Source organism: Etheostoma spectabile, chromosome 2 (assembly GCF_008692095.1).
Source record: "Etheostoma spectabile isolate EspeVRDwgs_2016 chromosome 2, UIUC_Espe_1.0, whole genome shotgun sequence".
In the NCBI taxonomy this organism is placed as follows: Eukaryota; Metazoa; Chordata; class Actinopteri; order Perciformes; family Percidae; genus Etheostoma; species Etheostoma spectabile.
In genome coordinates, this window is record NC_045734.1 from 24,270,408 (window position 1) to 24,283,454 (window position 13,047).

Consider the following 13,047-nt stretch of genomic DNA (forward strand, 5'->3'; position numbering starts at 1 on the left):
CACACACACACACACACACACACACGCACACTCACAGTATTAAGAATACGCTCCAGTTAAACAATTTTCAGAAGACAGTATGTTAAGACTGGGATAATAGCATGAATTCCCACTTGGGGTAAAGAGGCCTGTCTAAGGTAGTTTACTAAAAAGACCAAATCACAAGAGAGACAGCAGCTCAAAACAGACAATACCTTTTCTTAGATGCCATGTGTTCTGTCTTATTACAAATGGTTTGATTCATTTTGACACAGTGTCAAACACGGTTTGTAGTGTGATGCTATACGACTGAAATTTCATCTGACTAAAATAGAATATTTCAAAAGTCAAAGGTTTGCAGTTTTACATCTGCTTCAGAAAACTTTTGGAATTTGGCACAATAGTCCACTTTTATATGCAGAATATAAAGAGCTAAATAAGTATATGTATAAATATGTCAACACATAGTTAAAAGAAGCATTCAAAAGATGCTTCAAGTATTCACAGATTAAAAGCGTCATTTGTCTAAAACAATAATTTAAAAACAGATACTAAAATACACTTCTGTTTTTAATGTGAGCAGGGCACAGGGCCATGAGGGATTCATTCATAAACTCAAATATTAAACAGGAAGTCAAGATGCATAAAGATAATTGTTTGATTGCTGTTGAGCACGCGCCCTGCGGGTGAAAACTATGATAATTACACTCTAATTCAAACAGGTGAGATTTTATGTTGTCTCATCTGCAGGAGAAGTATAAGAGTTGACATAAATATTGATGTTGTACAGTGGATTAGAAAGAGGTAGATTAATCATCTGTTATTACAAAGATTTAGAAATAAGCCTGTGCTCTTTCGAAGCAGGCTCCATTTACACACAGTAAATAAAAGGTCCCTGTCTCCCCTCGCTGCAAAAATACCAAACAACTCTGCTGTGGGTTTACCCTCTCTCAGCAAACACAAATAATTAAACATAAAGCTACAAAGTTACACATAAGATACACTTTTGTGCTGCATAACTGAACCTGCATTTGTCTTTATAGGTAACAATGTTTTGACTATTAGTGAGATGTCAAAACAAATATATATTTTTGTGTTTGAAAAATCTTCATGATGCAGCAGGTGATGCCCTTGTCACTGTGCATTGCCACAGCTGAATACATATAGCGGAAACACTGTTGCAGCCTATTTTGGGAAACTGCTGTCTCCTCCTATTTCAGGTTTGTAACCATTGTTGGAAAAATATTTTGATCTAAATGTATGAGGCTGGTGTGTTTTTGAGGCCTGTAAAACACAATTACTATATACATATATTCAGATTTCTATTCCCATGAATATTCATGTAATTTTGTGATCCCTTGGTATGTACAGCAACATTAAAAAGGGCTTCAACGACATTGCAAAAAAAACCCACTAAAAAACCTGCTTTTGTAAATGTCATTTTTTTTTAATGTGGCTCTCTTTACTATGGGCAGAACATTTTATTATTATTGGAAGACCTGGATTGTCAGTGTGTGAGCACTTTCTAAAAGTATGAATAAAGAAGGAAGGGAGGCTCTTTCCTCATTCTGTATTATGGCAGGGAGCATCTTTTCAGAAAAAAAGTGACAGCTTAGGGGTTTGCATGGTACAGTGGTTTCATCAAATAGAATAACCTTTTGAAATTTAGTACCAGGACAAACCTAAATAAAGACGTGTACCATTGTGGAGACAAAATAATGTGAACTGGAGTCGGGGATATTAATGCCTGTCAGGCAAGAATGACAAGGAATCAACCAGAGTTGACAGTGTCTTTTAATGTTGTCCTATTCCTCTCCACCTCACGTTGTTTATGTGCACACTACGGCAAGATTGTATCTAGACTAATGTATGCAGAATTCTGATCACAGCCTCACCACATCCAAATCAGGGTAGGGAAATCTAACCTGTCAGTTTATTATCACAAAAATTGGCTGCAGTTGTTTTGACAAATATGCAAATTATATCTAAAACATTAGTGAGACAAATGAGGTACTTCTGACAGAAAGAAAAAAGATTGTTTGAGCTCCTACTGAGGTCTGACTTTGACTGGATTAACCTGTCAACAACGACGGTATTGTATATGCTTTGATGTATACGGCAATGGGCTACTAAGAGAGAGAAATGGGATAATAAAGCCATAATGGTAAAAATCACACTGTGGCTCTCATTCTAAGGAGGCAACTCATAAGTCAGTATTATATAATATATATATCATTTCTGAATTAATACTCATATTTTAGCCAATGAATGCCTCATATTCAAGATGTAGTCAAAATCTCACACCAAAAAACCTTGACAAGAAACACTAACAGGTTCTTTATCTGTGCTTTTGCAGATGCCTGCATGTGTGCCCATTTGTTCCCCCTTCTTGTTAGAAGAATTTGACTGTTTCCTCATCAAAGAGAGAAGTACATGAACACATACTGTTATGCATATGTGTGTGAGGGACGCACACACACACACACACACACACACACACACGCACACACACCTACCAACACATACGACCACCCACAGAGCCACGTAACAACAAAAAACAGAGAGAGAGAACAAAGCTAGTAAAAACTGCTTTAATCCTGACTTAATGGCAGTGAATCCAGTCATGTGAAGTAAGGTGCAGAGCACACACAGTAATACACGTGAATACACACACCAGACACATACTAGGCTCTAGTTAACACAGGGCAGCAACAACAGAGTTCTGCCTGAAGTTCAATTCATTGTCTCTCGGGAGCAGAGTGAGCTCACACCGAGCAGCCATGTACACAACAGCTAATAGTGTTAAATGTCATTAGACATTGCAATGTTTTACACTGTTGTCATCTCTGCTTTCTTTCTCCTTTTCTGTCCCTCTCATTAGTACTTTAAAAAGACTTATGTAACACTTCTTGACGCTCAGCTACAAAGATGAACAGAGTTATGCAAGTCCCTAGACCTCGATCTCCTCACACTCACACACACGCACACACGTACAGACCTGCGCAGGGCACTAGGTGGGAGCTTCCCTGGGCTCCTGTCTGACGGAGTGCTGTAGCAGCTGCTCTGGGCCTCTGGCAGCTCCCCCTTCTCCCGCAGCATGGCGGTGGCTGCGGATGAAATGATGCCCACCCCATCCCGTACCCGCGTATCCAGCGGGTACTCCCAGTCATCATAGGACACAGAGATCATACCCAGGGGAAACACCTGAGAAGAAAGAAAATGAGCTCTGAATATTCTGTCTGTAATATTCAATTTGACTTTTTTCTACCCCAATTTTGAACATCCATATGTATCACTCAAAGGTGTCAAGCAGATGAATTATAGGTGTTGTGGGCCTTCCAGAAATATTACATATCTGGCTTTTACATAAGTGTGAGCAGACTGTTTGCCCACAAACTTGAATTGCTTGGTCAAGTGTTGCCTACATCTTGAAACTGTCAAAATGAAAGAATTGAGAAACTGAATAGCTCACTAAGTTTATCTCTCTAAACAAGACTGAGCAAACGTAAAAAGATGCCAGCACGCCAGTCTATCAATCTACCGACAATACTTTGTTTTTACATTTTAATTTGGCACTAAATTCTGAATCAGATCTTTGTCGAGAAAAGTAAACAAAGGCATAAAAACCCGACACAAATAGGGATTGAGAATGATGGACAAGGAAAGGAGGAAAATAAACATATGAAAGGCTTTTGAGAAAAGATAAGCAAACATTGGGTATGTTTCCAGTGTTAATTAGAGGGAACATTTGAGCTGATTAAACTTTGAATTATTTATACACATATCTATATCCTATTTGGATAATAGTTACCTTGCTGCTTCACATTTTCAGACTAAAAGTGTATTGCTGTCAAACATCCTATTTAGGGGCCGAGCAAATGCTTTTAGATAGAAAGAGAATAATGTAAACAAAGCAGTAAACTAAAAACCTGACATGAATGATATTGTGTCACCATGATTTGTTTGGCTTATGCTTATGGCTTAAAGGAATAGTTTGACATCTTGGGTAATAGTCTCATTTACTTGGTTGGATGAAAAGATTAATACCACTCTCGTATGTGTCCCCTAAATATGATGGACAGATAAAGATTAAGTATGATTATTTTAGCACAAAGACTGTGAAACCAATCTTGTCAGTTTAATCAGGACAAAAATAAAGTGTAAAAACAGGTGTGTTTCTTCACATCTTGCGTGATGTGTGAAACACTGGTTAACCGGAAACTGCAAAATAGTCCGGCACCCCGTATAAGATGACAAATAGTCTTTTTTTACACTTTGCTTTTTGTACATATGTATTACACAAACCAGATATAACCTGCTGGTTACTAAGCTTTAGAGTTGCTGGGAAGATGATTTGTTTCCTTCAGAATTTCAGTATTTCTGTAATGCTGTATTTTCTATTAGCTGAAGAGAATAAAGGATATGAGTTATATACAGGAGAGGTAGCAGATGACCTGCTACAGCTTGGAATTAAAAACACTGCTTGTCTTGTCATACCACTCAAAAGTGGCCACCTGTTACTACATATGGGGCCTCTTTACCTCAGGGGTAAAGTCTGGGTTGCCAGTGGTGAGACTGGAAACAATCCAAATGTAACCAGCTCCTATCAGACCCAAGGACCGAGCTTCCTCGAGTATGTACCTGACGAGGAATAGAGTCAGAGAGTTAATAAAGATTCATTACAGACATCTGGCAGTGTATGACAGTGAGACAGAAACAGCAAAATAAAATAAAAGACACTTACACAGCCTCATCCTTGGAGCAGTACAGGAGTATAACGGGACTCTGGATCCTCTTGAGGGCAATGTGTGATTTAGAGTTTGGGTCGCCATCTACAGCATCTAGAGTCACCACACTCTGCAGGTCCCAGCGCACAAAGCTGCAACAATACACCATATAATAATACAAGACCTTGTCAGCTGCCGTAAATAAAGGTTAAGGATGAAAACAAAGAGTGTGTGTGTGTGTGTGTGTGTGTGTGTGTGTGTGTGTGTGTGTGTGTGTGTGTGTGCACAAGTGGAGGAGACTATTCATTACCTGTGATCCACGGTTATCTTCAGTGTGCTGATGAAATCCTGGTACCCGGGGAACTTGGAAGTGACGATAGAAAAAATATGCCAGTCATATTCCTCCATGATGGAAAGCATGAGCAAAGCCTCCTGCTGCAAAGCCGCGCCAAACTGGAAGAAAGTGGACTTCTCATCCTGCAACAACACACAGGCCAGCAGTAGTGACAGTCAGCTGATTTTCAGAAAAGAAAGAAACTAAGAGCTTGAGTGAGTGAGTGAATGAGTGAGTGAGTGAGTGAGTGAGTGAGTGAGTGAGTGAGTGAGTAAGTGAGTGAATGCAAATCAGACTAAAAAGCCCAGAAGAATTAAAACCATTTTCAATCAGTGAGTCAGACCCTGAGAGCCACTGAAATAAGCGTATGAGCATTAGAGAAATGAACAAGGGAATGGGTAAGAAAGGAAGGGATACTGAGAGATTCAGTCAACAAGTCAGACTACACTGCAAGAGATTGACTGCTGGCAACAGCAGGGCCCTAATTGTCGAAGATAACTACCTCATAACTCACAGGTTTGACACACTTCGACCCTCCATAGCCAATATGACAACAGCCCTGCATTGTCTGAAAACCTATTTGAGCCAAATGACGATAATCAAACTGCTTGCTCATCTTGTCTGGTTCTGTTTTGTAGAACTGGCTCAATTTTAAAATATGACACAGAAAAAGAAATGAAAGTCATTAATGCTGAACCTAATCTCTCTGTGGTAAATTAACTGCAAAAAATGACGTTGTCATTTTCTAGCAGTCTGATTTGAAGTCAAGAGGATATCCTCTATAAACTGTCGCTTTAAATGTTCCAGCATTCATTTTCAATGCCATGTACAGTTAAATCATTGAGTCCCAGTGTTGGAGGGAATCGGGGGTCAGCGTGAGAGTAAGAGGCAGCAGTTAACATTAGCAAAACCAAAGCAGCTATTAAACTGAATGAAACCCAAAGTGAGTGTGAAATAAGTTGCTAATGATTGCGGAATGTATGTTTGCATAAAGTGTAAGCCGAGTTTCCCCCTGGGGACACAACAAATAGACAGCGACACAGCCCATCCACCAGAGAGGAGAGAGGAGGAGTAGACAGGGAGAAGAAGAAAAGGCAGAAGGGGAGAATAAGAGGGAGAAAAATGTTCCAGTTAGATTGAGATACCTGCTGCAGAAAGAAGTGGAAAAAGAAGTGAGACTCTTGAGAGAAAAACTAAGAAAGACACAAACACCAAAACTCCTTACAAGGTCCCTCTTTTTTACTCACTCACTCACACACACACACACACACACACACACACACACACACACATCCCCCCCCCCCACACACACACACACACTCCACCATATGCACACATACATGCACTGACACCCCATCCACAGAGGGCATCAAAGAACATGACACATTAAACATCAAAGCCCTCCAAAACACACATGGAGAATCAGATGTCAGCTCATGTCTCTCTGCCCCCAACACCTTCATGTGTGTATGTGTGTGTATGTTTGTGTGTGTGTGTGTGTGTGTGTGTGTGTGTGTGAGGGGGGGGAGGTTATGTGTGTGTTTGTGTGTATAAACCTATATTGTGCCTCTAGTGTTGTCCCCCAGTCTAACAAAAAGCTCACAGCACAGGCCATCACATACATAAAGCATGCCCCGCAGAGATTTAACTCACCTCCCTCCACCGCTACAAAAAAGAGAGAAAAGTGGGAAAGAGAGAGGATGAAATTGTACTTCAAAAAGATCCATCTCACTGTTTCCATCTCTGCGTGTGCATGTGTGTGTGTGTGCGTGTGTGTGTGTGTGTGTGTGTGTATCTGACTGTAGGCGTGTGTGGCTTTATATTTTTTTCTCAGAATTCGTAAAAAGAAAAAAAGACAAAGAATATCTCCTCTGTGTGGAAACAGGCACATCTTCAGTTTTACCCAGATAACACTGACACACAAGCACAGATACTAACATGCACCCACAATCACCCACTCCCTCGCACATACAAGAGTACAACCGACAGTTGCATAAAAATCACTGCTGAAATATTTGTTCAAACAATTAATCAGTCAACAAAACAACCTGTGTATTGTTTTAAGGATCATTTTTTACAATAATATTGTTCATATTTATATGATTTTGCAAATTACTGGTTATTATTACATTCTTCATTTCAAACAAAGATCCAACAAGATCATCGGAGCGGTTAGATGATCAGATCAGTTGCAAAACAAGACGACAGTTTAGCCGGATTCTCTAAACCACTTTGTTTGGCGGTAAAAGTGAGCGTGAGTGCATACAGTGATGGATGCTGGACTACTGAGCGGGCCATGGCCTTCAGATGAAGCTGCCTATTAAGCCAGTGGTGGTCAGCCACTGTAAGTTAGTCTAAGCAAATGCAGTATAGATGTAAGGCCAAGTCACATAGTATCAGCTCATTCCTTGGGTGAGGGTACGCATCAAGGACATTTTAAATGTGGTCATAGTATAGTATGTAAAAGATTTCTGAAATAACTAAGAACTATTTGTAAGAATAGTGGAGCTAGATGAGCAGGGATGACGGCTGAAAAAACCAAATGGGCTTTGGCGTTCAGATAAAACTGTGTCTATCAAGCAAGAAGGACCAGCCAATGTCGATTAGCCTCGCAAATACATTCAATGGAGATATAAAGCCAAGTAGATTAATGGCGGCATAGACTGATACCCACTGCAGGGCCTAATGATGGGTCCAAGCATCATTTAACAGGAATACTTGGGTTTCCATAGGAATGCTCATCCAACATTTGGGAAGTGTCTTTGTGTATTCATAACTGACAAATTTCAGTAATCTCTCCTCATTGCGCAAGAAAACTGTGTGCACACAACTATGTCAATTTTAGATAGTGAACCAAAAAAAAAAGGTCTGTAAACCGTTTTACAACTTACAACAGTTATAGGTAATTTTGCCGTTCACCTTTGATTACACTTCCAAATAGGTTTGGCTAACCTAAAGGTTTGCTTAAATGTTGTTTTGCATCTGTATGATTATGCTGCTATAATATGATATGAAATACCAGAATCATCCCTTGGGTCGTTTATCAAGCCAACATGTCAAACATTTGGTTTTCAAATGAATAGATTTCTTTTTAGCTGCCATAGCCTTGGGTTGGGGATTGTTCAATTAGACATGAGAAGGTTTTTGAAAATGTCACCTTGAGCTGTGGAAGATTTTGTGAATTTAATGAATGACAAAATTGATTTATGAATCAAAAGTGAAAATAATAATTAGTTACAGCTCTATTATAAATACACACATTGTGTTACCTTCGCCTATGAGTACATACTGAGGAGGACTCAGCTGAGGCGCCAGAAGGTCACAATTCAAAATACATCATAAACAGCTAAAACTAATAACCCACCATTATAACCATGGATCTCAGGTAATGAATACTCTCCTACACATGTGCGCACACACACACACACACACACACACACACACACACACACACACACACCCCACACAAACACACACACACACACTCCATTGTGCTGACCGGCAGAAGATATTGCCGATGTGCAATATATGTTCATAACTTGCTTTTAACATATTTATTACACCTGTCATCGTGGTTAACATATCTTGTTAAAGACCTTCCCAACTGAAGAGGAGAGGAGAGAGAGGAGAGAGAGGAGAGGAGAGAGGAGAGGAGAGGGGGAGAGTCTTCTTAGAAGACTGAGAGGTGAAAAGGATGATAGTTTCTGGTGGTTGCTGAATAATAAAGATAAAAAGAGACGTGACACAGACCTGCACTTCTCATCAAATCACACAAGTCCACCAAGAAGCTCGTATTTCAAATGCACAAATACACACACACACACACACACACACAAACACTACAAACCCGCATACTCTACCTAGAGATTTACTGATGACATTGTCCATCAATTATACAAATACAGTGAACTTCATGTACAGTTTCACATTTACCCATGTACATACACACACACACACACAAACACACACACATTACAAACCCGCATACTCTACCTAGAGATTTACTGATGACATTGTGCATGAATTATACAATTACAGTGAACTTCACGTACAGTTTCACATTAACCCATGCAGAGACACACACACACACACACACACACACACACACATGCCAAAATATAGCTATACTCATGAGCCAGCCTACCATTAAATAGAACACACACACAGACACATACCACTTTGTGTCAAATTTCATTATTTCTGTTTACAGCAACCAGATTAAAAAAGTATGAAAGGGAGAGAGTTGCATAGATCGCATAGAATGAGAGACAAACTGACGCTTATCTAGAAATGGGAGAAGGAGTCATGTGGGCTATAGGAGGAGGAGGAGAAGGAGGAGGAAGAGCTACAAGTAGTGAAGGTGGATGAAGAGAGAAATGAAAAGCCAAAATCTAAGGAAAATGTATTAAAAGGATGGTAGAAGTGCATGACATGGGGCCGCACAAAAGAAAAGGATGGAGCTAGTATGCAGGACAATGAGAAATAGATGGTGGTAAGGAGGACAATGATGATGAGGCCAGCAATGTGCTATATTAATATTTAATGCAGTAGGTCAGTTAGGATGGTGCAGCTACATTAAGTTGGCATGACGAAGTACGGCCCCCAGATGCTGCTAAGTACCATCCCATTTAAGTCTGCTCAAAAATGCAAAAATGCAAATAAACTAACATGGTAAAATAGGTCATGTGTCATTGGTCTCATGCAAAATGCAGAATATGTCAATCATTAAAAAAGGAAAGAGATACAGCCGCAGGACTACAAACGCAGGATAATATTTTGCCCTCAGTTGAGTTGTAGCGAGATTAAATTAAATCCCCACATTAGTTTGGTGAATTGAAGATTAAAATGCACTGGCTACACAGTACAGAAAAGGTCTTCTCCAAATAACTGAGGCTTTGGGCACAGGTAACACCTCAAACCAACTTGGTATACAAATTATATTTGTAGGATTTCCAATGGATGAGTTGGGATCTAGAAGGCAAATTCGAGAACAAGGTCACCGCCACAGTAATTAATGTCTCGTCCAAATGAAAATAATGTGAATGTGCTTCCACTACGATGAACATGAAATAATAAAACCCTACTTAAACTTTAGCTCATGGTTGTCTCATTCACCATGTAGGAATCCAAGTGAACATTTTCACGGGGCATTTTGGGAGAATAATTAGGCAAAGAATTTCTCAAGAAAAAAAAGGAGAAGACATGCAGCTTTTAAGGTGGTTTACAGTGTTCTATTAAGATACATATGAGATACAGAGTACAAAACCGTACATTGAACCAAGTGTAGCAAGCAGATGTGTGGTCTTGTAATCAAATGTGTCTTGTGGTTTTCCTGTTGAGACATTTTGACATGTCATGCAGGAAAAGCACAGTTATCGTTAATAACACTGAGAACTGCATTCAGATTAGATACAACCTTTCCATATTGCCCCCTGGGACCCTTAAATGCAACAGGACCATCCTTAGCATTATTAATGAACTCCTCCTGCTATGACAAGACAATTGTGGTATGGTGTGCAAAAAGGGTGTTATTTCAAACCACTGTAACAGAATTTACCAGAGTATCTGACTAAAAGTTAAGTAGCCTAGTCAAGCATTTGATGACCTGAAAAAAAAGTTCATAGGGGGCGATGCTTCAAGACTATGTTTCTAGTGTTTAAAAAATTCATACAATCCATGCAAAGGAAGGTCACCTCAGGTTTTACAGGAGATATTTTTGTTAGCTAAACTCCAGCTGGCAGTGTTGGACCTTAGCAGTGTAATAAGGATTAATTGAACACTGCAGGTTAATATGTTAGAGGGATGAAAGGTAGGCACACTAAGGGCCTGTAAAACTGTAGTAAAAAAGCTGCACTGGTAGACTGAAGACATTTTCTGTTGCTGCCTAATTCTGTGTAAATGCTCAGCAGCTGTTCTGCAAACCCCAGTGCTAACAAACACCGCTCTAAATCCATCCACTAACAAAGAATTAGCTCAGGAAAGCCACTTGCAAACAAACACCTAGGGTAGCCTAGGAGAGGAAGCCGTTGTCAGTTGACCAGCGTCAGAAGTAACACAGCCAAAGAATGTCCAGAGAGAGAGACAGAGAGAGAGAGTTGTTTGTGTTACAAAAACTTTTAAGGTATTGACAGTAAAATGGTACAAACAAATCTACATATTGATTTCTTGGTTTTTTAACTATATGACTTAAGAAACACATAACAGTGCCATGAGCATAGAACATGTAACATCAAACATCATTCTTTAAACATTGCTGAAAGCTGTGAACAGGGACAACCTTTATAGCAGAAACATAGCATGAATAATTCTTCAGACACTAACTAAATGTAAAGGCAGGTCCCTCAATAGCTAACAAGCAGCTGCCCCTTAAGCACTAAAAGCTGTTCAGTTTTAGAACACAGAGAGGTCCCAAAGCCCACATCTACTAACCAAACGTAGACTATCAACATTGCCAGGATTGACCGAGAACTATAGCATTTAACTTGCAGACATTGGCTCCCATGCTAACAAAGACTACTTAAGTTTTTAACAAGAGGTATGTCCCAATGCTTAAGTCTACTGTAGTATTTAACAGCCTCACACTCCCCAGGCAAACACAGAATAGCATTTAACACGGCGCAGAGCCCCCAAGCTAGCAAAGGCTAGCTCAGACTAGTGAAGCGTTTGGTCTCACCACTAACTCAGACAAGCATGTAATGGACAGCAGAGGGGCCACGGACTGACGAAGCGCACAGCATTAGGGCTATACGACACAACCTCAGAATTTGTTATGTGACTGTCTCCTGACACTTGAAAATACATTTTCCACTTACTTATTCCCCACACAAAAGTTTAAAAAGTTGTATGTTACTTTGCTTCTGAGTTATCCAGCACTCCCAGTCGTAGATGACCTGCTGTAGAGGCCGGCCTTTTGGTAGCATTGTAAAAGCGTGATAGAGAAGTATGGAAGAAAAGTAAGGCAGTACAACAGACTATTAGTTATATAATGTTTTTTTACAAAAAAATGCTCAAGGCAGAATATCCCAGAAACAAATTAAGTGTCTGGACGAGGGGTTATGGGTGTAAAAAAAAAGAAACCATAATAACTTTTTTTTCTAAAATTTAAATATCGATAATATTGTAGAATTAAAATTACTTAAATGATGAAAACCATCTATCTTGGTTTATGTGGTCTGAATTTCCCTCTTTCCAAAGGGCAACTTCATGTTTCTTGTGCAATTTTAAGTACTTTTCCACCAATATACAATCAAATTGTGCATGCTACCATTATTCTGAGTTTCTCTTGTTTGGATTATATGACTGACAGAACACAATAAACTGTAAGACCATAGACTGTATATTCTATGTGTGGAACAGAGGTCCGATCGATTTCATTTAGGCTTACATGTTCTTGGCAGCCCAAATGTTCATTTCTTGAAATTGCACGACTCAAAATAACCAACTGAAAATTTTAAAGAAAGGAATTCACACCACATGAATTTAAACAGATGGTTCTCAAGGAATACTATAAATTCACTGCTATTAAAATGTCAGCATTACCAATTTAATAAGTGGTTAAATTGGTTAAAATAAAATTGTGCAGTTGCTTATTGGATTACGATCCTTATGGCCTTGTTTTTGCCTCCATAGAGAAAAGAATGGTTTCATCAAGACACTTAATTTGTGTCTGGAATGTGCTGCCTTGAGCATTTTGTTTTGCATTTGTGCAATACAGTACCAGTGTAAATTTAGTGATTTCCCATTGTCATTGTAATGGCCATAAAAACTCTGAACCCACCACTGCATTTGCCACAGTCATAAACAAATGCACTCTGTTCTACCACATGTTTGCCTTAATTATCTCAGGGAAGTCATAAACTCATATTTGTTTGAAAAAAATCCATTAAAAACTGCTTGCAGACATATTGCTGCCTTGAAGAATGTACAGCCATTCATCATGCCCATGTAATATATTTCTTTCCTGGCAGTGTGTCAGTCCAGATTCTTTACAGTAACTCCTGTATTGTT

At 39.3% G+C, this 13,047-nt stretch overlaps 1 protein-coding gene across 2 annotated transcripts in view; it reads right to left on the reverse strand.

The window, feature by feature from the left end:
* grin2ab (glutamate receptor, ionotropic, N-methyl D-aspartate 2A, b) overlaps positions 1 to 13,047 on the reverse strand; it is a 95,042-nt gene that overhangs the window by 25,188 nt on the left and 56,807 nt on the right. The window contains exons 5-9 of one of the 2 annotated variants that reach the window (XM_032535735.1): positions 6,694 to 6,705; positions 5,017 to 5,183; positions 4,724 to 4,858; positions 4,521 to 4,620; positions 2,978 to 3,183 (exon numbers count right to left, since the gene is read on the reverse strand). In XM_032535735.1, coding sequence (XP_032391626.1) covers positions 2,978 to 3,183; positions 4,521 to 4,620; positions 4,724 to 4,858; positions 5,017 to 5,183; positions 6,694 to 6,705 — 620 coding nt within the window. The remainder of the gene's footprint in view (positions 1 to 2,977; positions 3,184 to 4,520; positions 4,621 to 4,723; positions 4,859 to 5,016; positions 5,184 to 6,693; positions 6,706 to 13,047) is intronic. The other variant, XM_032535742.1, reaches the window with a different exon arrangement.